The sequence below is a fragment of the Heliangelus exortis genome, chromosome 2 (genome assembly GCF_036169615.1).
Source record: "Heliangelus exortis chromosome 2, bHelExo1.hap1, whole genome shotgun sequence".
Taxonomy (NCBI): Eukaryota; Metazoa; Chordata; class Aves; order Apodiformes; family Trochilidae; genus Heliangelus; species Heliangelus exortis.
In genome coordinates, this window is record NC_092423.1 from 114,422,464 (window position 1) to 114,445,754 (window position 23,291).

The 23,291-nt window shown below is 38.7% G+C and overlaps 1 protein-coding gene across 4 annotated transcripts in view; it reads left to right on the forward strand.

Moving 5' to 3' along the window:
• CHD7 (chromodomain helicase DNA binding protein 7) overlaps positions 1–22,955 on the forward strand; it is a 131,175-nt gene extending 108,220 nt beyond the window's left edge. For 2 of the 4 annotated variants that reach the window (XM_071737613.1, XM_071737611.1), the window contains exons 16-38: positions 3,264–3,474; positions 3,945–4,140; positions 4,353–4,520; positions 5,193–5,372; positions 5,653–5,763; positions 5,847–6,052; positions 7,015–7,214; positions 7,811–7,970; positions 10,997–11,086; positions 11,629–11,732; positions 13,135–13,264; positions 13,546–13,618; positions 13,827–13,881; positions 14,606–14,834; positions 14,994–15,202; positions 15,332–16,009; positions 16,422–16,582; positions 18,228–18,455; positions 18,690–19,133; positions 19,672–19,893; positions 20,310–20,450; positions 20,952–21,056; positions 21,825–22,955. In XM_071737613.1, the coding sequence (XP_071593714.1) occupies positions 3,264–3,474; positions 3,945–4,140; positions 4,353–4,520; positions 5,193–5,372; positions 5,653–5,763; positions 5,847–6,052; positions 7,015–7,214; positions 7,811–7,970; positions 10,997–11,086; positions 11,629–11,732; positions 13,135–13,264; positions 13,546–13,618; positions 13,827–13,881; positions 14,606–14,834; positions 14,994–15,202; positions 15,332–16,009; positions 16,422–16,582; positions 18,228–18,455; positions 18,690–19,133; positions 19,672–19,893; positions 20,310–20,450; positions 20,952–21,056; positions 21,825–22,778 (5,255 nt within the window). In that variant the 3' untranslated portion in view covers positions 22,779–22,955. The remainder of the gene's footprint in view (positions 1–3,263; positions 3,475–3,944; positions 4,141–4,352; positions 4,521–5,192; positions 5,373–5,652; positions 5,764–5,846; positions 6,053–7,014; positions 7,215–7,810; positions 7,971–10,996; positions 11,087–11,628; positions 11,733–13,134; positions 13,265–13,545; positions 13,619–13,826; positions 13,882–14,605; positions 14,835–14,993; positions 15,203–15,331; positions 16,010–16,421; positions 16,583–18,227; positions 18,456–18,689; positions 19,134–19,671; positions 19,894–20,309; positions 20,451–20,951; positions 21,057–21,824) is intronic. The other 2 variants (XM_071737615.1, XM_071737614.1) reach the window with 2 other exon arrangements.
• Positions 22,956–23,291: the final 336 nt, after the last annotated feature.

Below are 23,291 nucleotides of genomic sequence, written 5' to 3' on the forward strand. Positions count from 1 at the left end.
TTTTGCTTTTCAGCAGATAAGCTTGACCTTATTTTCCCCTATTTCCTGTTTGCTAAAAGAAATAAAGGGAATGTATTGCTTCTATTTTGTTTTGTGGAGTTCATGAGGAGAGCTTGCAGTGTTGCCTATAGCAGTGATTTTTTTTTTTTTCTTCCTCACAAGTCTTGAATAATTTAGTATCTTTTAGAGACTGCTGAAGTCCATGTGGCTATATAGAAAATTTTAAAGTATTTTTTGATGACTGTATCATAACCCTAATAAGGGGAGATGAGACTGTCTCCTGAGTGCTTTTGCCTTTACAATATTTTTGTGGTGTTGAACATTTGGACTTGCTTGGTATCATGCAGCAGCATGGCAGGTGGGTCAAGCCTTCAGATTTGGTGGGATGGAAAAAAATAATAAATTCTGACTATTACTAGTGTGAAGGATGGAATTAAATATGCCCTATGTAATTCTAGGACAGGAAACACTCTTACATCCTGTAGTCGTCTGAGCCCAAGGTTTTGTTTTGTTCATCAATAATTGACATCTTTGCACTAAGAGTGATAGCACAAGTTTATCTTAGTTCTACCAAGAGGTCTTGCAGTGCTGGTACATAATGCTGTCTACTATTCTCCTGAAAGTTTTTGTTGTAGTAGCAAGGTCTTGACTCATAACTGCTTTTATAAGGTATCTCTGAATCCTTCTAGTTTTCTTCCTTTACAGGTTTTTTGAGCAAGCAATATTGCATGTGTATTTTAATATCCAGGTAGAACACTATGTTTTGTTTTGTGTAAAAGTTGCAAGCATGTCTTCTAGATAATCTTAATTAAGAGCTGTAGAAAGTTATATGGTGGAAGTAGTATGGTCTGAGTTGAACATGGAGTGGGGTTTTTGTTTGTTGATTGGTAGGTCTGTTCCATGGAGAGAATGGTGGTCTGCTGATGCTGTCTTTGAGTAGAATTCTAGTGCAAGTTACTGCATTTTGTGTGTTCTCCAACCAAGCTGAGCAAAGCATTGTCTGTCCTTTTTCTTAAAGGTGGACTTCTTGTTTTTTTTCCTAGCAACCATTCTCAGTATTTATCCATCATTCCTCTGTCTCCAAGACCCAGCAGTAGGGAGTGCCTCTTTACTTATACATCCTACCATGCTAAACATTGGAAAGGTTCTTAGCTCTCTTTCTTATGCCCTCCTGAGCTTTAGAAACCTTTTCTAATTAGGAGTAGAAGTGGGGGTTCCCTAATGGACAAAGCACACCTTTGTGTGTACATTCCTTTTACCCACTACTAAAAACCATCTAGGATAGGAACTAGAGTTACATACCTACAGGTACTACATCAAATAACATTTAGGTAACAGGCTACCTTACAGTGTTCATCACTTAATTGCAAATGAAATAAATGAAAAAGACAGGGCAGTCTTTTACAGGATTTGGCAAGATTAGGGTTAATGAAAGAGAATCTTTTGGAGGGCATTGTGTCTTATGGAAGTGGATCTTGCTGAGATCAAAATGATACAGAAAATTCACCATTCGTTAGACTTGTTTGTAGGTTTGTTGTGGTGTGTGTGGCTTAGGTTGTGTTTGCTTTTGCAGGTGCTGAGTTTGCATATTGGCTTACCTTATTAGTAGTGAGACTTAAATTTGGACATCTCAGCTGAGTAAGAAATAAGTGATGTAACCAAGAAAGATCACTGAAGTTACTGTTTATGAACTAGTTGACAGCCCATTATATCCTGAAATTACCTAAGCTCAGTACAGAATCTGAGATGTACTACACAAGATTTTGTGCATTTTACAAAATAGGAAGTGATGAGACTGAAGGGAACTTGATGAAGTGTCTTTAGGTACAATTTTCACATGGTTTGTTTTTCTTGCATGCAGACCATTAGAATTGGTACTGCATGCAGTATGGAGTCTCCATAAGGAAAACTCAGGTGTAAAGCCTCCTTTGAGTGCAGTCACATCTTAAGTTTTGTAAAATCTAGTAGTGTGAGTGTATTGAGTAACACAAAGCTGTCTGGCTGCCTGCTTAGGTGGTATCTACTTAAGACACCACCTTACAGTAGGAATTCTACAGCAGTCACACAGGGAGGGTGTTGTTTGTTTACAGGCATCTACTTACAACTGGTGTATGAGAGAGATGCTCAGCAGAAGCCTGGCAGTAATCTCTTCTTCCCCCCTCCCCCAGCCCTCCCACCTTTCCTGGTGTTACTCAAAAGCATTTATTCAAAATTCAGCTTCAGTAGCTGAGTATGACACAAACAAAAACTACTTTATACAGTAGATTTTGTTAAAAACCACCTCACAGACAAAAAATCACACCAAACAGGACTGAAAAAGACAGCTCCAAAAAAAAAAAAAAAAGGTTTATTTGCATGTGAAATCAGCTTAGAATGGAGATTCCTAACCCTTTATATAGCCAAGAATAGTAATCTGGTATTCTTGGAATAATTCACTGGTTGTAAAAGTGACATTATAAAAAGGAATAAAAGCATGGGAGAGGTTGAGGAGAAAACTTGGACCTTGGTCTGTAGTCTTCAGGTAATGAGCAGTCTAGGAAATATTTACTGCTGTGTATATCATTGGTAGGCAAAGGGAGTGGCAGGAATGAACTTCTGACTATTTCTGCAGAGAACGTGTACAGCGGGTAGCTTGATCAAACTAAACAAAAAATGTATTCAGTGATAGAAGAAGGCAAAATGCTAAATACACAGCTGCTTGTTTTTGCCCCCCCATGAAATTATTTTTTGCATTGTTTGTATTTTGATTCTATAATTAATAATGGGAGGCACAGGTCCAGGTCATGTGCATCTTTAAGCCCAGTTGTGGTTTTAGAGGTACAGACATAGAATGTGATTTCTGTTCCTCGAATTTTCCTGTGAAAATGGGGGATTTTTTTCTTCTCTTTTGTGTTGAATTTTAAAAAGGACAGAAAATCCATATGATTACTTGGAATATGGTTTACTTTTTTGTCTTAATTTTTCATTAAATTATGTGCATCAAATAGCTGTACGAATTTACTTAGGGAAGGATTGGCTCCTGAGGGGAAAAAAAAGAGGGAAAAAAGAGGGAAAAAAAGAATGAATGCTCAAAGTTACTTTCTATTTATTCTGCATTTGTGTATATGTTGGCTTTAAATTTAAAGCTTAATAATTTTTATAAATGTTTATTCACATAATGCTTAAAACATTCCTGCAGTTTCTATAGAGTATTGAAGGCAAGCTCATTGTTTATTAATAAACCCCTTTGCAGCGCTCATGTATTTGCTGTCCAATCTTTGCAGGTGCTGAAGAGAAAATTTTGGAAGAGTTTAAAGAAACACACAATGCCGACTCTCCAGATTTTCAGCTCCAGGCAATGATCCAGGCTGCTGGCAAGCTAGTACTGATTGACAAGCTGCTGCCAAAACTGAAGGCTGGTGGCCACAGGGTGCTTATCTTTTCCCAGATGGTGCGCTGCTTGGACATACTGGAAGACTACCTCATTCAAAGACGGTGAGAGCAACAATATAATACAGTTCTAAATAAACTGCTTTCCTCAGTTTAAATTCCACAGAATTTAACCTGCGAGGATTTCATATTGAAAAGGGATGAAATTCAAACACTTGACAGTATTTTTAGAGTGCTCTGGCTGAGGGGAAAAGAATACGTGCAAGTTGCGAGTACTGAGATCTTTCTTTTGGGGAAATACAAAGTGACCTCACACAGAGAGCTTTAAACCTCTTAGTTTACTTCTCAGTTAAATGTTTTAGTGGCTCTAGAGTTTTTGAGCTTAAGCCTGAATGCTTACTGCTTTTCTTGGGGTGAAAGTCTGTTCTTTACCAGAAGATACAGAAACAATCATTCAGTTTGCTAGAATTCTTTCACCTGATAATAGCTTATTTTCCTGGTTTTTAATTGCATGCTCTTTCAAAGTAAAAGTGCCACTGCTGCAGAGTTGTCCTAATAATGCATCTTGATTTCAGGTACCCCTATGAACGAATTGATGGCCGAGTAAGAGGCAACTTGCGTCAGGCAGCTATTGACAGGTTTTCAAGACCTGATTCTGATAGGTTTGTTTTCCTGCTGTGCACAAGGGCAGGAGGTTTGGGCATTAATCTTACTGCTGCTGATACCTGCATCATTTTTGATTCAGACTGGAACCCCCAAAATGACCTCCAGGTAATACTACAAGAGATGATCTTATTGAAAATTTTTCTTTGCCTTTTTTGCTGTAAAATTTTCTTCACCTGCAAGGGATAATATCTTGTTCCCCTTTTATTGTTTATATTGAAAGCAGTAACTTCTAAAGTAAGTTCTTTGTATTGATAAATTTAATTTTTGTTTTCTTCCTTGTGTCACCTGTAACTGAGTATCTGTCTTTGTTTCATCAGGCTCAAGCACGATGTCACAGAATAGGACAGAGCAAATCAGTGAAAATTTACAGGTTAATAACAAGGAATTCTTACGAAAGAGAAATGTTTGATAAAGCTAGCTTGAAGCTTGGCCTTGATAAGGCTGTGTTACAGTCTATGAGTGGAAGAGAAAACGCTACGAATGGGGTGAGAATTAATATATTATGGTCTATGATCAACAAATGCTCTGAGTGTGTAAGGCTTTTCCTTGTTTGCACACATTCTAGCTGGTTAAGAGTGGTTTTGAGATGGAGTACAGCATGTATTTTAAAGTAGGGTTAATGAAGGGCAAGGCTACCTGAACTGGCTCAGCCTATCTAATGGCTCCCTTATTGCCAAAAGGGGACAGGTAGAGTCATGTTCCCTCAATCCTCATCCACTCTGATCTTTCAACCCTTTACATTAAGTGGATGCTGGCACTTTTCTGGAGTTCTTCTAGTCAGCTTTTGCTGGTGTAGGCTTTTTGCTTTGGATGTTTCTTTTTTATTTAGCTTTTTGTCTGGTTGGTAAGTTAAATCTGCTCCTAGGAGAAGTTTAGCAGTCTTCAGAGTTAAAGTAAAGGGATTCAGTGACAATTAATTATTAAATCGTTTAAACCACTCGTATAACTTCACCCTAAGAATTTTGTTGTTCGTATTCTTTTAAAGGCAACTTCAGCATGAATGTTTAATTGACCAACACCACATTATCTTACAGTTTCAGTTCTTGAAATGCTAAATAAGAGCACTCAGTCTGATTATGCTGTTAGATGTGTATGTTGGCTGATGTTAAAAAAAAAACACCCCGCTACAAAACAAACCCTTCTCTTGGGTATTACAGGTGCAACAGCTTTCTAAGAAAGAAATAGAAGATCTTCTTCGAAAGGGGGCATATGGTGCTCTGATGGATGAGGAAGATGAAGGGTCTAAGTTTTGTGAAGAGGATATTGATCAGATTCTTCTAAGGCGAACACACACCATTACTATTGAATCAGAAGGAAAAGGCTCAACATTTGCAAAGGTGTGCATTGGCATTCAGATAAAAATTAATAAAATGGACCAGGGCAGATGGAAGTTGTATTGAATTGCCTTCTGTGTGTGTTTAGTTTTTCAATTTATTTGGCTCAGATATTTTCACAAATGTTGAGATATCTATATTTCCAGTCACAATAGTTTTCATGTTTACTTTTTTTATTTCTTGAAACTACCGCTTTTATAAGTCCTAAGTATTGTATTTACTAGTGAAAAAATTTTGTAGCATGCAGCTGAGAAACCAATGCATCTGTTTTCACATTTACTAGGCTAGTTTTGTTGCATCGGGGAACAGGACAGACATTTCCTTGGATGACCCCAATTTTTGGCAGAAGTGGGCAAAGAAAGCTGAGCTGGATATCGATGCTTTAAATGGAAGGGTAAGAGCTTTATGATAATTCCTAGTACAATTATTGAAGATTTTCCTCTCTCCTAAATGACTACATTTTCACTTTCATTTCAGAATAACCTAGTTATTGATACACCAAGAGTAAGAAAGCAAACCAGACTCTATAGTGCAGTCAAAGAGGATGAACTGATGGAGTTTTCAGACCTGGAAAGTGATTCTGAAGAAAAGCCTAGCACAAAGCCCCGTAGGCCTCAAGACAAATCACAGGGTTATGCGAGAAGTGAATGTTTCAGAGTGGAGAAGAACTTGTTGGTTTATGGGTAAGGATATACAGATTAAATATACTGATTGTTTGAAATTGAAAATGTGGAAATTATATACAGTAAATAACTCATCCTCCTTTTAGACACCTTGACATAATCTCTTACTGTGTAACCTTTACCTCATGGCACTGTAGACATGCCTATGAAACTTCTAAGTTGATACATGTATAAGTTGCTTATCTATGTGTTATTTAGCTTAAAGTATTTCAGTGTCTCACAGATGGCAGTGAGCTCACTGGTTAGACCTGTGCTCTTGTGATGACAGAAAAATTGTTTCTGGTTTCTCATAGTGTAAAGAATTCATGAGTTATCAAGGTTTAATTTCTCTTTAATAAGTGAGAGATTAACAGTGTATTTTTGAAGAACAATGTGGTTGTGAAATCAGTCAGTCTAGAGGTTTTCAACATAGGTTATGGTATTTTGGCACTACTTAAATTTAGCTATTTGGTACCTCAGATTTTCCCCCTTGGATTTACCAATTTGAATTTTATCTCTCTGTAAGCAAGTAGCTGTATTTGGCTGACAATAAGGTGGTTTTCAGAATGACTATTTTTATTTTATGAAGTTGCATACAACGGTTGCTAATAATGAATTTCAGCATCAAAATAAGAGTCATTCCCCAAATCCCATGATCGTAGGAGTTGATTGAATTTCCTACTCATGGCTTATTGGGACTATTAGTGTTAAAACATATGTACTTTATTATTTTGAGTGTAATTCAATTGCAGCTTTACGAGCAGTGAACTTACTGCCTGTTCTGTAAAATAAACATACTTAACTCAGTGCTGCTGGAGGTTGGGTTCCTGCAAATTGCATATGCAGGTTGCATGACCTGCAAATGCACAATGCATTGCAGCTAACAGGAGGGCCCAACTTAGTTGGTACCAGGAGTTAATTTGAAAGTCACAAATGAAAATACCAGTGCCCTGGCTGTTGTACTGAGCATATTTTTCTTATAGCTGGGGTCGGTGGACTGACATCCTCTCACACGGGCGCTATAAACGTCAGCTATCAGAGCAAGATGTGGAAACCATCTGCAGGACTATCCTGGTATATTGTCTTAATCATTACAAAGGGGATGAAAATATCAAAAGTTTCATCTGGGATCTGATCACTCCAACTGCAGATGGGCAAACTCGAGCTTTGGTTAATCATTCCGGTATGTCTACCACAATCAAATAATGATGCTAGTAAATAGGAAAGAATTGCTTCAGTCATGCTGTGTTTTTAGTTTAAACCATAGCCATTCTGACATGTTGTAGGGTCTTGTCAGATTTTATGAGTAAGGTGGGCTTTGACTTGATCCACACTTAAAGGGGAAGTCTCCCTCATGCCCTTTGTGGGATGCACTGTTCTTTCCCTTAAATCAGTTTTGAACAAATATTCCAGCATAATTTTTAAGTGGCACCTACTGCTGGAGTTGAAATGCCCATATATCAGAAAGCTTGTTTCCTTATGGCCACTCAGATTCATGAGAGTTTTTACAAGAAATATTTATATAACACCATTTTCTGGCTAGTACTCTGAATTTTTGAAATCTTCACACCTAAATTTGCATTAAAGTTTTGGGTTTTTTTTTTATTTTTTATTTGCAGTTTTTTGAGTTATGTTTCTCTTCAGTTTTTGGTGGTTGTGCTGCCCTTCAAGCAGTTTGTATAGCAGGGAAACTTAGCTTTCAATGTATGTTTGTAATGCAGTTTGGGGTAGAGAGCTTTTCTGTTGAGATTGAGCAAGAAATATTGGGGTTTTATGTAGGTCTGTCTGCACCAGTGCCCAGAGGGAGGAAAGGCAAGAAAGTAAAAGCCCAGAGTTCACAGCCAATGCTTCAGGATGCCGATTGGCTCACAACGTGTAATCCAGATGTCTTATTTCAAGAGGACAGCTATAGGAAACACCTCAAACATCACTGTAATAAGTAAGTATTAATAAATATTTCATTCAGAGGTTTGGGGTTTTTTACTACATGCTTTTAAGAAGTCTACTACTTCTTTTGGATATTTTTAATAGAACACAGGGCTGTTTAATAGGATGTAAAAGCCGTTATTACTTTTTAATTTGGAGATAATCATCTTAACAGATATCTGGATACTCTGTAAGCTCTTTGACTGTGCAGTGCTTAAAACACAGTTCTGAAGAAAATTGTAGTCTAAGTAAGAATAGAATCAGATGAGGTTATTCTTTTTACCATATAAAGGAAAGACTAGATCCAACACTAAGTTTATTACTCATGACAATTTGCTATCTTAAAACAAAAGTTGTCTTGTGGGGTCTCTCAGACTGATGTCCTTAAAGTTCTATTCCTTATTTGAACTCAAATATCCACTTCGTAGTTTATACAGTTTCATGTAGTAGTTCACCTTTGTATTGGTGTCTCTCTTCATTCTTTTCCTCCCTTCTTCTCTTGCTTTTCATATTATACAGGATTTTTCTTCTATTCTCCTTTGGTTGAGGTAAAATTTCTCACCAAGCTCTTTTACCTGAATCAGTACCCTGATTCGGTTTTTGAAATTGTAGACTTGTTAATTAATAAACTAAAAGCCTTTGGGAATAAGGATCACTGTATTTTGATTTGGACAGTGCATTTTTTTTATTGTTGCACAAATATCTTTTGAGAGTCTCTTTTACATTCTTTTAGCTTATGTTTTTTGGTATCCTAGTTGTTTTTGCGTAAGTGTCCTTTCATAGCATTGTGGTTCTCTGAGTTTTGCTTGCTATATTCTCCATCAACATTGAACCTGAACCTTGTCCCAAAAATATCTTGTTCTGGGGTCGGGGACGTGGTTGTTTGCTTTTGGGTTTTGGGGATGTGTGGTTTTGTTCCATTTTTAAATTTGTACTCTTCATTGTATATATACCATTACTTGAAAGGTTATCATTACTGTTGTGTTTTCAATATATATTGTGTCTTGCTAATTCTGTTTATTGGAAAGAAATTATTGATTTGAAAAGTACCTGTGGCTTGTCAATAGGGGGTGTGATGAGAAGGAGGAAAGGCATTTAGGGGGTTTATTAGCTTGTTTCCAGATGCTAACTAAGCTTAATTCTCAGATGAGGAAAACCGGTACTTAGAGTTATGCTAGCAAGTGCACATCCAAATAAACTTCTTTCTGATTTTTTCTAAACTGTTACTCAGATCTGTTATTAAATTTCACTTGCTCTTAAAGTAATTAAATTCTTTCCTCTGCCATTGTTTTAATATCAGAGGTAGCATGTTCTCAGTACTTGTTATATCAGTTTGCAGATCAGACTTAAATTAATTTTTTAAATTGTGCAATAATATACTGTAGTAATACAGTAGAACAGTTACAAGGATTAGGAAGACTGATAAATGTGGAAGAATGTTTTCAGTTGCTATCTTTTTCCTTCACTTACCAGATCCACCAGGACTAATGAATTGTAGAAGCAATGTGTTTTGTCAAGGTAAAACCAGAGGTGGAAGGCAATTAATACAGAGTAATTCCCCTTAAAAGACAGCTGTACCAACTGGCTTTATAAGAACTGGTTGTCTTGTTCTTATATAACATGTATGCTCTTTTAATGCATAGGACTTCTGAAAGGTGCAAGGAGCCTCTGAGTTTTGGTTGATGGTTGGGTTTTTTTTCCTCCTCCTCTTCTTTGGCTTGATGTAACAGCTGTTATTGCTTAACACTAAGATGATCGAGACCGTCAGTGGCTTATTTGCATAGCCACACAGGGAGCAGGGACACCTTACTGGTCCCAGTTATCATGCATACAAAAAGAAGCATGTCTGACATGTTTTGAATTGCAGACATGACCTTCATTCAAATCCCTGCTCTTCTGAGGTTTGCTTGAGTAACACGTGTAAAACCGGGTATTGCACGGATTGCAGCAGATCTCTAATGAGGAGTTCTCAAAACGAGTGGTGGTCTAAATTTTTTATGCAAGTGGGTGATCAGATTACTGCCTCCCTGCTCACCCTTGCTGCTCGAGGAGCAGCAGCAATTCAGCAGCTTCCCTGATGGATTTGGGTACAGCGAGGGGGCCATCTGAATAATCTCCATTTTAGCTGGTACTGATTTTACTTCGTGAACTAGGCAGCAGGGGGTGCCCTGAATTGGGTAAACATAGAAGAGCAGGATTATTTTCAGGTAGATACTTTTTCTACGGAGATGACCTCTTTTCTAGTCTCCTTGAAAAGCCAAAGTCTGCTGTTCTCTCTCCTGCCAGCTTCAAGTGTGACCACAACACCTGACAGCGTTTCCAAAAACGACTGCAGTATTGCAGAGATGGGGAAAAATAAACGGGCAGTTAAGGTGTTTTGCTTACTTGTGGCAGTTAGGTCGTGCACAGGTAAAATTAAATAGCAGTTTGAACTATAAAGAATAAAAATAGCTAGTATCTCCCAAGGGAAACAGGGGATTATTTTTTCCCCCCATTCTCGGAAGCAAAAAGTTGTATAATCTGAAAAACCTGACATTCCATATTGAGGGTTTATTGTAAGGTAGTAAAACCAGATTTTATATCTCGTTTATTCCTACAACTTCTGATGTGCTTCCAAAAATGGTATTAAGGCAGCAGCTGAGGAAATTTTATGAGATAATGAAGCAGAACAGTTACTGAAAGCCATCTGCTCAGTTGTTTACAAACTTGCTTCAATACTTCAGAGGCAGTGGTAGAGTACGTGTCTAAACTTCACAAGCTGCACTAGGTAGAACTAAATGAAATGCGCCGGGGCCGGGCTGAGCTGGGTCCCTCTCTGTGCAGTGTAAGCGGTTGCCAGGCAGGCCTGTTGGAAGCCAGCAGAAAGCACCACACAGAGGTGATTATGTGCCACCATCTGTCACGCTTCAAGCCTACCATACAGCATGGCTAATCAGCCTTGGCAGGATGATGGATGAACAGCAGCAGCTGCCAAAAGCCACTGTTGGCAAACAGTCCTGAAGTTAAGAACTTTTTTCCCCCCTCTGCCTTCCTCTCCAGGGTCCTGCTGCGTGTCCGCATGCTCTACTATCTACGACAAGAAGTTATAGGGGACCAAGCAGACAAGATCTTAGAGGGTGCTGACTCAAGGTTAGTGCAAGTGCAGGTTTATTTTTTGCTTTGTGATGCTGGCTTTTATAAAGTACATGTACTGTAATAGTGCGGCATTTAAAGGTTGTCACACTTTATCTCTTAAATGTCTGTTCTCAAGCAGCCTTACTGTTTCATCAAGCTCAGTGAGTAATTTTCTTGGGGGAGGAAACTATGTGGGAATGACAGAAGTGGATTTGCAGTTCTGCTAATATGGGAGGATTATTTTATCTCAATTTTAAAAGAACATACTAAGACCTGAAATGAATCATATTTGGATAACCATTGGCATTCCACTCCCTAAATAGCCTACTGGCTTTTTTGTTGTGCTTTTTTCTTTTTTTAATTAATTTTTTTTCTTAGCTTAACCATGCTAATTTTTTTCTTTGCAAGTTATTGCAGTTTCTATATTGGGTTTTGGGGTGTTCTTCCCCCCACCCCTCAAAACCCATATTTACAGAACAATCCGAACCACTCTTTTTCTTTAAAAACATCTTTGTCCAGTAATCCCTTTGAGAGTGTATATAATGCTGTCTTCACAGTGAAGTAGATGTATGGATACCTGAGCCATTCCACGCCGAAGTTCCTGCAGACTGGTGGGATAAGGAGGCAGATAAATCCCTTTTAATAGGAGTATTCAAACATGGTAAGTGATGTCTCACTCTTAACAAAATTCGGTTGTAAAGCTTTCTGTGTGTAGGACTGTTCAGTCATAATATTAACAAGTATTGTTCCAAAGAACTGTTGGCTTGTATCTCCCTTTTTTTCTTGCCTGCATTAAAAACCTAATATGAGCTGTAAATATCAGATGCTGTTTTTAAATGTTTGCAGAACATTTGAGAAAAAAACATTACTTTCTTGGCTGTAAATAAAACAAAACCATATTTGTTTAAATAATAGCCAAATAGTAAAATAGATCTCCATAAACTTTGCTTCCAGCACTGCTTCACTTGCTAACTCTGCCAACCAGTGTCAAAGTGGACGGTGGGCTTAACCTCTGCTATTAATCTGTACAAGTGCCTCCTGGGCTTTGTTCCAAGCAATATTTCACAAATGTCAGTGTTGAGAACTCCCGGCTCCCTTGAGTGGGATGCAGCCTTGTTAACTTTGAAAGGCTGGGGATGCAGAGCTGGCATGATATATACAGTGAGCGATTCCTGATTATAATCCCAATTCTCTGGAGGTCGCAGAGGTATTCTCAGCAGCCCAGCCTGACTAAAGGGGAGAATGATGGCTTATAAAACCTTTCATGATTACAGTTTGGCTTGAGGCTCTACAGCAGTTAGGAGCAGTGTGTTGTAGTACAAATCCTAATTGAATTGTGCTGTTCTGCCTATGTACAGCAGCTCTGTTTTGTGGGCTCAGCTGAGGCAAGTCTAGTCTAAAAATCATTTTCCTGCAGTGCACTGTTGGGATCTGCCATTTTCCATCTAGTCAACTTGGGCAGTAAAAAAGCAAACAGCAGTTTGAAAACCATAGAGGGAACAGTGTCATCTTACTGACATGCATCATCCTAAACCTAATAAGACAGGTTCGTTGGCCTTACGTATAACCCATGTATACAGCATTTTTGCAGCCTACATTGAGGGTTCCAGCAAGGCTGGAGCTATAGAAAATGTGTGTGTGTGTCTCTGTGTGTGTCTCTGTGTGTGTTTCCATTCACATCTGCATGTTTCCAGTTGTGAGTATTGAATGTGGAGAACCACTGTGAAAGTCACATAGGAAACTTAAAAAAAGAAGTTTTTCACTTGTAAAAAATTTTTACTTTGCCTCATGAAGACATGAAATTGAATGCTTTCTTTAGTATCTGCTATTTGGTAATGTCATTGTTGTGAAAATGTTCCTGTGCTGATGGAATTTGCCAATATGAAAAATTTCATTATATGAAAGAAACGGTTGTTTCCAGTATGGTGACAGCGCCTTTTTTTATTTAAAAATAAATACATTAATCCAGAAAATTGTACTTCTAATACCTAAACTTATTATATTCACAGTTGTCCACAGCTTAAAAAAAAAAAAAAAAAATTTGTCTCATGCTCTGCATGCAGGTTATGAGAAGTACAATTCTATGAGAGCTGATCCAGCACTGTGCTTTCTGGAACGGGTTGGCATGCCTGATGCGAAGGCCATAGCTGCTGAACAGAGGGGGACAGACATGTTAGCAGATGGCGGTGATGGGTAAGGAGGACATGAAAAAATTAATAAACTTTATCAGCATTGTGTGTGTTGGCACGAGTTCATATGTCATATTTTGCTTACATCTCGCCTGAGGATCTGAAGTGATCATATGATGTAAAAAATACGTACAATTGTTTACACAGTTGAGCATGAAATATAAATGTGTAACTCGGTACACCGTACTGATGAGTTTTGTAGGTTTTTTTGCTTTTGTCCAGAAAATCAGCCCTCTCTCCGAAATAATATCGTTCTTGAAAATCTTTCTCTTAAATATTTTATAGTGGTGACTTTGACAGAGAGGATGAAGATCCAGAATATAAGCCAACCAGAACTCCTTTCAAGGATGAAATTGACGTAAGAACTTCCAGCTTTCTGTAATTACAAATATATATTATAACTGATGGTCCATACTTATCTTTATGCATATCTTAAGTTTGAAAGCTACCAGAGAAACACAAGCCTTACAAAGATTGTACGCTGCTGTGTTTTACATATTTTTCTCCTGAAATGACAGCATATGGTCAAAACTGAAAACTAAAATAACTTCTGTCTTTTCCCTAAGGAATTTGCAAACTCACCTTCAGAAGACAAAGAGGAGTCCATAGAAATACACCCAAGTAAGACTATATATAGCAAAGAAATTAAAAAGGCAAAAATGGAACATTTAGTGAAAAGTGAACCGTTTCTATTACCACGAGGGGATAGGCAGTGTTTTGGGAAAACACCACAGTAAACTTTTTACTGCCAAATCTCTTCATGCTTCACATCTTTCAAAGCAATTATTTACTGTTTTTCCATAATCCACATTATGGCTTTCTGGGTTTCCAATTACATAGTATAAAATTATGGTGATAAAGACCGGATGTTTCATAACGCAGCCACTGATGTTTTTGCTGAGATAATCTTGGAAGTTGAGATGTGTTTTTCCTCAGTATGGAGGAAAATTGCCAGGTTTAAGTGAGAATAGTGAAGTGGGAAATCACCAATGTAGGTGTTTCCTCGGAGGCAAAATTACTTTCTTAGTAATACATTTAAAAAAGCATTGCATTAATTTAAATACTTACAGTATTTATAATATGTTTGCATTCATAACATTGAATAATAATGCTTGATGATTATCTCTAAATGCTTCACAAGCATTTCTGAGTTCTTAAGAGTTGGAGGTTTGGTTTTTTTTTTAATCTCCTACCAATGTAGTTATCCTGTTTCTAATTTGTTATGCACCAGTATTAATGAGGCATATGTTCTTATCTGATAAAAGAGGAATCCAGTTCTAGCCATAGAAACTTTGAAATGTTTAGTGGTGGTTTTGCAGTGCACAAATACTTCTCTATTCTCCAGATAAGCACAATGAAAGCAATGCTGAGTTAGGCCAACTCTACTGGCCCAGCACTTCAACCCTGACTACCCGTCTGCGTCGCCTCATTACTGCCTATCAGCGCAGCTATAAAAGGCAACAAATGAGGCAGGAGGCACTAATGAAGACTGACCGCAGGAGACGTCGGCCTCGGGAAGAAGTGAGGGCACTAGAAGCAGAAAGGGAGGCTATAATAACTGAAAAACGACAAAAGTGAGTTTCTCAGTTGTGTCTTGAGATCTTATTTGGGCTTGTTTGCACCAGCACCTCTCTTGTGTTTCCAAAGAAGGAACTGAGGGGGTTCTAGGGTATCCGAACTATGTTTGGCTCACTTATTTAGTGGCCTTGCTCTTCTGCTTCTTCCTTGACTAGATGGACAAGAAGAGAAGAAGCTGATTTTTATCGTGTGGTATCTACTTTTGGAATTATTTTTGATCCTGTAAAACATCAATTTGACTGGAATCAATTCAGAGCGTTTGCCAGGCTCGATAAAAAGTCCGACGAAAGCTTGGAGAAGTATTTCAATGGCTTTGTGAACATGTGTAGACGGGTCTGCCGAATGCCAGTCAAACAGGAGGATGGTAAGTTCTGCCCGCCTGTAGAATTCTGAGACAGTGGGACTGTTGAAACTTTGTGCCCAGGTGTAGTGATTTCAAAATGGGTGTACACTTAGTTGATATTAAACCACATGTGAATGGGTTTCATTGCAGAACCACCTGACCTTTGTACTATGATTGAGCCGATCACTGAAGAGCGCGCTTCTAGAACCCTCTATCGCATAGAACTGCTGCGGAAGATCCGTGAGCAGGTTCTCCATCACCCGCAGTTGGGCGAGAGGCTAAAGCTTTGCCAACCAAGCTTGGACCTGCCAGAGTGGTGGGAGTGTGGTAAACATGACAAGGACTTACTGATTGGTGCTGCTAAACATGGAGTCAGTAGGACAGATTACCACATTCTGAATGATCCTGAACTCTCTTTCCTTGAAGCTCACAAAAACTTTGCTCAAAACAGAGGGACGGGTAATGCAAATACTGTCTCTTCCATAAATCCCCTGGGTGCTGGCTGCAGTCAAACACCACCTATTGTCCCATCCACACCGGTACAAGAAGAAAAGACTGCAGAACAAATGGAGTCTAAAGTTGAAGTGTCTGAAAATCCAGCAGCCAAAGAAAAGTCTGATATCAAAGAGGAGACAGATACTGCAGATAAGGACACTAAACCGGACTGTGATGCTGAGACTGAGCCTGGCTCTGTTAAATGTGAATTGAAAGACATGGAAATGAGTACAGATGTAGAGCCAAAATCTATTTCTGAGAAAGGTTCAGAAGAAGATGAAGAGGAGAAACTGGATGATGATGATAAATCAGAAGAATCCTCCCAACCTGAAGGTAACGCCTTGGTCAGATCAATTCTGTGTGAATAGCATGAGCCCCACAGCTGTTGTAACTTGTGCCAGCTGGTAAGTGGCACACACAGAACCATTATGGGGCTTGAGATGGGCTACATGTAGCAGTTCCTCTGCTCTGCCGCATATCAGGTGGCTAGATAAGCTTTCATAAAAACCATCCAGCATCAGCAGGGTATTCCCCCACAAGGGATGATTTCCAAGATAGCTTACTGAGCCAGTAAGCATGCTCTCTGTGCCAAGTACAGAAGGCTAAGGCTCTGCTGTAGCAATTACTTGAATAAAACACTGAATTTGAAACTGTGTCAAGCCTGGTTGTCTTAACCTGGTTGTTAGGTTGATGTTGGGTGGTTGGAAACTTTTGTAGCTAATGACTGGTCATGGTTGTTATTCAGCAGGAGCAGTCTCTCAGGGTAAGAATTTTGATGAAGAAAGCAATGCCTCCATGAGTACCGCGAGGGATGAAACACGTGATGGATTCTACATGGAAGATGGGGATCCCTCTGTGGTTCAGCTGCTTCATGAGAGAACATTTGCCTTCTCTTTCTGGCCTAAGGTTGGTTAGGGGCAGCATGGCATGTGGTATCTTCAGTACAGATAAAATATGGGAAATCTGTTTGCAAAATAACTGTGAGCTTTCTGTGATTTTGTACTTCTAGTAGGCTAGGGACTTTTTTCTACCAGTGGTTTGTTGATTAGCATTTTATTCTTCAATTTCATAAATATTAGTAGAGGAAATTAAAGGAATTGCTTTGCTGTAAATAATGTCATTTAGTAAAATAACAAACTACTGACAGATGTGAGTTCCTCATAGGCTCCATTCCATAACTGAACATCAGCAGAATCACTCCTCTTGCACCTTTGTTGATAGGAAGCAAACTTAGGATTTTGAATTATGGATTTTGTCTGCAGAGCAATCTGCAGTGCTGAGAGCAGAGATTTTCTAAGATCACCTTTTATTTTGGGGTGAGGAGATTGTAGAGAGGAGTACTGGTGACCTACATGATCTAAGCCATTATATAATGTTGACAGATGTAATTGTATTAAGGTATCCTGCAAACATAAGCAGCAGTTTTAGATAGGATAAAGCTATATCTTATTTTGGTAACAGTGAAGAAAATTATCTAATAGAAATTGTTTTTAAAAATATGAAACTGTAACCTCATACTAAATCCATACATAATTTCGTACTCTCCTTTGCAGTAAGGATAGGGAAATAAAGTAGTAATAGTCTTAATCTTACTAATCACCATAACAGGGCCATCTGGTTTGGGACGGGGGAGGAGGGGCAGGGCTGGGGAACCTTGCTCTTAATAGGCTTATTCCTGGGGAAAGCAAGCAGTCTGCTGCAGCTGCTGGGATTTGCTAGTGGCTCTTGCACTGTTCTGTTGTTCAGGAAGCTAACTGATGCTTATATTCCCAAACCAGCACTATTCCTCATGGTTCTGAAGTTTCTACTACTTCAGGCAGGCTAGCATAGAATGTGCTTGAATGCTGAAATAAAAAAAAAAAACAAACCCTAGATGATACTCATCTTCATTGTTTTCAGCATGTGTTTTGGCAACATGGACTAGAATCTTAGTCTAGTCATAGGGTAAAACAAAAAATCCTTCATCTGTATAGATTCAGCATAAGTAGACTAATAAACATAATTAGAGATTTTTAGTGTACACGCTTCAGTGAAATTTGAAGTGATAATGGACGTGGAATGAAAATTGACATTCATTAGATGTCCCTAGGTTGGTGCCCGTTTCATAATGTTGAACTTTATTAATAGTGACGCTAATGAGGATCCACTTCCTAGGACAGAATTGCAGATCCAGCCTGATCTACTGATTGCAGATGTTTTGGTTTTCCCTTTCTAACTGTTGATTTTGCTAACTACTGAAGTTTTTGCTGTGTAAAACAATAGTGAGTTTGTATTGAATTTGTCTGCTGGGTACGTTGTCCTGCAGAAAACTTGGTCTCTGTCCTTCTCCCTAATATAAATGGCAGCTTTTGAATTCTAGTGATGTTTTATTCTACAAAATTGCCTGTGTATTAGCTGCTTGTAAGGCGATAGTTTATCCTGAGCTGCAAGAAGAGTTGCTTCTGAATATATTTCTTCATCTTTTTGAAGCTGGTCTGTGTTGTTACACTCGTTTGAGTTTAAAAGGCAACTTTTGCACTGAGGGTTCATTACATCCTTTTCCTTTATGCAGGACCGAGTAATGATCAACCGATTAGACAACATCTGTGAAGCAGTGCTGAAAGGGAAGTGGCCAGTAAATAGGCGCCAGATGTTTGATTTCCAGGGGCTCATACCTGGGTATACTCCAACAGCTGTGGACAGCCCTCTACAAAAAAGGAGCTTTGCAGAGCTCTCCATGGTTGGTCAAGCAAGCGTCAGTGGCAGTGAAGATATCACCGCTTCTCCTCAGTTGTCAAAGGCAAGGCTGCATCTTGCTTTCTACATAAAACGCTTTATCTTGCGTGTGCTGCTTTTACATAATGGAAAAAAAAACCCCAACATTTCTTTAAATAACATAGCAAAAGTAAAAAAGTGTTTCTTCTAATAAAATGAAGGCATTGTTTTCAGAGTTAGGTGTGTTAACTTCTATTTTAAATTCGGCATAGAAAGCAGAGCTTTGCTAATCTTTGGAAATGCTCATTTTTTTCATTAGGAAGATGCACTCAATTTATCAGTTCCACGTCAGAGGAGGAGGAGACGAAGAAAAATTGAAATTGAGGCTGAGAGGGCTGCCAAGAGGAGAAATCTTATGGAAATGGTTGCCCAGTTACGTGAGTCTCAGGTGGTCTCAGAAAATGGACAAGAGAAGGTTGTAGATTTATCAAAGGCCTCACGAGAGGCAACAAGTTCTACCTCAAACTTTTCATCTGTTACTTCAAAGTTTATCTTGCCTAATGTCTCCACACCTGTGTCCGATGCCTTTAAAACTCAAATGGAGCTGCTGCAAGCAGGTCTGTCACGCACACCCACGAGGCATCTACTAAATGGCTCTTTAATAGATGGAGAACCGCCCATGAAGAGGAGGAGAGGAAGGAGGAAAAATGTAGAAGGGCTTGATCTGCTATTTATGAGCAACAAACGGACATCGTTGACTGTAGTAAGACAGCAACCTTTTTGTTTCATGTTTGTTCTTTCTCTAGTACTTTCTGAACTTGAGTTTAAAGTGTTGTTACACTCTACTAGTTATGTACAGTTTTCACCCTGCCAACTTTGTATTTAGAACTGTTATTTCTTTCTCAACCAAACAAAATGTTGTTCACATCAAGTTTTCACATTAACAAATTGTAGATGTTTTAAGCAACTTGTATTTTTTTTTCTCCCACAAAACATACTTCTAACAACATACATTTTGAGGCCTAAGTATGTCTTTCTTATTGTGTAGAAAAGGGAAGGTTTTGAGGGCTATTGCCTGGAAATGCACAGAAACTTCTCTGTCTTTAGCTGTATGTTTTTTAATGTTCAAGGGTGGTAAATTTTTTTAATACAATGGTATTGCTGTAAATAGTATACTTAAACCCCAGTAACTCTTGCATATGCAAAATTTCCATGAACATTTAACTTCAGTCCCTGAAATTATTTATCTCGGGTAACTGTTGTCTTGAAGTGAGAATTAATACAGATGTGAATGTTTTCAGGAGGATGCAGAAGTGACCAAAGCTTTTGAAGAAGATATGGAAGCCCTACCAGCAAGGAACGTTCCATCTCCTGGTCAACTGGACCCAGACACTCGCATCCCTGTAATCAATCTAGAGGATGGGACCAGGCTGGTGGGAGAGGATGCTCCTAAAAACAAGGATTTAGTTGAATGGCTTAAATTGCATCCTACTTACACTGTAGATATGCCAAGTTATGTACCAGTAAGTACATAAATGATTCTAATGGCATTGTGACATTATATTAATACAGAAGTTAGCTTTAGTAACATCAAAATTAATTTCCTCACATTGGGCATAGTTGTTGGATTTTTTAACTGTTGGTTTTCATTCAAGGTTTCCTCTTGAGCCACACTTAAAATAGCATCTGAACACCCAGGTGGCACCAGGGTGTGGGGGTTGCTTTTCTTTTTTTAATATTTGTATACAACAATGTGTTAAAACAGGGTTTGTGTCATGTTCTGCAGAACTTCTTCATCTGATAAGAAAAAATATTTTTTTTCTGAGATAATCTGGGGGTAAAGTAATTGGCCTTGTCTTAAAAAGAAGGGGTTCCATGATGGGTGATTTTTCTCAAAAAAATGAAAAACTAAAAAACAATACATCTCTCTTCTTTCCAGAAGAGTGCAGATGTGCTGTTTTCCCCATTTCAGAAGCCGAAACAAAAACGTCACAGATGTCGAAACCCTAATAAATTGGATATAAACACCTTAACAGGGGAAGAAAGGGTACCTGTTGTAAATAAGCGAAATGGAAAGAAGGTAAGAGTTGTTTGTTCAGTGGAGGGTCTCTATTAATGTCTTTTCATGTGAAAAGCAGGTTTTCTACTCCACAGTTTCTTTTCTGAAGCTTAATAATTTGACAGCAGCAGTTATTATTACCGGGATGTACCATCCAGTTCTTCTCATTCCTGTTTTTGCTCTTTCAATATATTCATATTAATATCTTGAGTAAATAACTTACTTTATGAAACTTCCTAGCATATTTTTTCCTTATATCAGGTTTGAATGTCATTTACTAGCCCTGCCCAAGTGCAAAATTTGACTATTTTTATAAAACATTATTTTCTCAATTCTTGTATCGTTAGCTGGTTTACATGTGGTTTCCCACAGTCTGAACAGAAAGGTTCTCAATACCATCCTTCAGAGATGAAAGTCCACAGAGATAAAATATCCATATAAATAGTTGTTTTGATTTTGTGGGGGATCATTGTTGGATTTGTTTGGGGTTTTTTTAAGTATTAGCCTTGTCTTTTCCATTAGATGGGTGGGGCTATGGCTCCTCCAATGAAGGACTTGCCAAGATGGCTGGAAGAAAATCCTGAATTTGCTGTTGCTCCGGATTGGACTGACATTGTTAAACAGTCTGTAAGTTAAACTTTTATTTCACAGTTCACTAGAGGTTGTTGCATGGAGAAGTTGAAGGCTGTGTAAATTGATTTTTAAGTCTTTATCTCATAGCTAGCTCTGAGCTGAAGAAATTGTAGTGCCTGGTTGGGAGCTGCACAGCTCAGGGGAGGATGGTGATAGGAGGCTGCTGCAGAATGGGATTGAAGTACACTCAAAAAATCTGCTGCAGCACGGCAGCCTTCAGCACTTGTTTTGTATTATTTTTCTTGTAAGCAACAATCCTTAATAAATACAGGTATTCATATATTAGGGACTATTAAGAAAATCTCTGTCACATAACTGAAACATAATCCATCATCTTGGTAACAGGCGGTGTCAAAGGATTATGTTTTCTGCCTTTTATTTTACAACGGTTGTTTAAAAACTAAAGGGTGCAGTTCTGCAAATGCTCAATAAAACATTGCTATACTGAAGTTCAGTCTGAAGTACAAAGGCATAAACTTGCAACTGCTGTATATCGGGGTGTTTTTTAATGAAGCTCTAGAGTTTCAGCATGTTTGGCTTTACTGCTGTAAAAAAATTTATGACTTTGCTTTCTTTAGTTTTTCTTACATGTTCTACTGCCATTCACTTTAGTGGCTAGCTAGTCACCATTTGCCAGGGTTGGAAAAGCACTTTTGGAGTATGCTGGAATCCCTTCTGTTTCTTCCATCGTCATCAGTTAACTGCTGAAAGCTGTAAAGGCTAACTGAGAATAAAACTTGGTTTTTCACATCCCCTTTTCAGGGTTTTGTTCCGGAGTCCATGTTTGACCGTCTTCTTACTGGACCTGTTGTGAGGGAGGAAGGAGCAAGCAGAAGAGGAAGAAGGCCAAAAAGTGAAATTGCCAAAGCAGCTGCAGCAGCTGCTGCTGTAGCATCAACTTCGGGAATCAACCCACTACTAATGAACAGCCTGTTTGCTGGAATGGACCTCACAAGCCTCCAGAACCTACAGAACCTGCAGTCTCTCCAGCTTGCAGGCCTCATGGGCTTCCCACCAGGGCTAGCAACAGCTGCTGCTGCTGGGGGGGATGCTAAAAATCCGGCTGCCATGTTGCCTCTGATGTTGCCAGGGATGGCGGGATTGCCCAATATGTTTGGACTCAGCGGACTGTTGAATAACCCGATAACAGCTACTACTGGAAATGCCACTACTGCTTCTGGTCAAGGAGAGACTGAGGATGGCGCTTCAAAAGCTGAAGAGAAGAAAAATGAGAATGAAGAGGAGAACAAAGACTCTGAGAAAAGCACAGACACTGTTTCTGCTACTGACTCTGCGAATGGATCTGTCAGTGCTGCTACTGCGGCAACTACTGCCACTGCCACCACTACCACCACCACCAACACTGGATTGCCCACAAACCCTCTGGCCTTCAATCCTTTCCTGCTGTCTACCATGGCTCCTGGCCTCTTCTATCCATCTATGTTTCTACCTCCAGGACTGGGAGGATTGACTCTGCCCGGTTTCCCAGCACTAGCAGGACTTCAGAACACAGTGGGCTCCAATGAAGAGAAGGCTACTGACAAAACTGAAGGAACTGCCTTTAAAGATGAAGAAAATCTCGAAGGCAGTGATGCAGAGGAGAGCCTTGATAAAACTGCAGATTCCTCCGTTTTAGAAGATGAAATAGCACAGGGTGAAGAATTAGACTCACTTGATGGGGGGGAAGAAATAGAAAACAATGAAAATGATGAATAACCAGTTACAGTTAAAGTGTTTTAAACTTTTGACAAGTGGTAGTCCTACTGTTTACACTCACAGTTAATGTCCATACTTAGTTTTTATAAGCTGTTCTGTAACATAGTGTAGCAAAAAAAAAAAAAAAAAGTTCAAGTCATGTTATACAGATGTGTCAAAAGGTATCTTGGTCATTAAGTATTGTGCAGTGCATTATTTATTATCCCTAGGAGAGATGAAATTTGAGAGGTGATCATGTCTTTTTAAGGAAATTGACATAATGCTCTGCTTTTTTTTTCTTTTGGTACCATTGGTATTATGAATTAAGCAGCAATTTGTAATCAAGTGGCACTAATAGAAGGAAGTGCTGCTTAAAGGAAGGATGAAGTTTATATATTTAATTTTTTTTTTTTTTTTTTTTTTTTTTTGCTGTGAAGGTCAAGATGAAATTTACCATACATATCGTACTCGTGCTTCATTTTGACTGTATGGGAGTTCACCCGCTCACGTGCGCGCACACACCCACACACACAC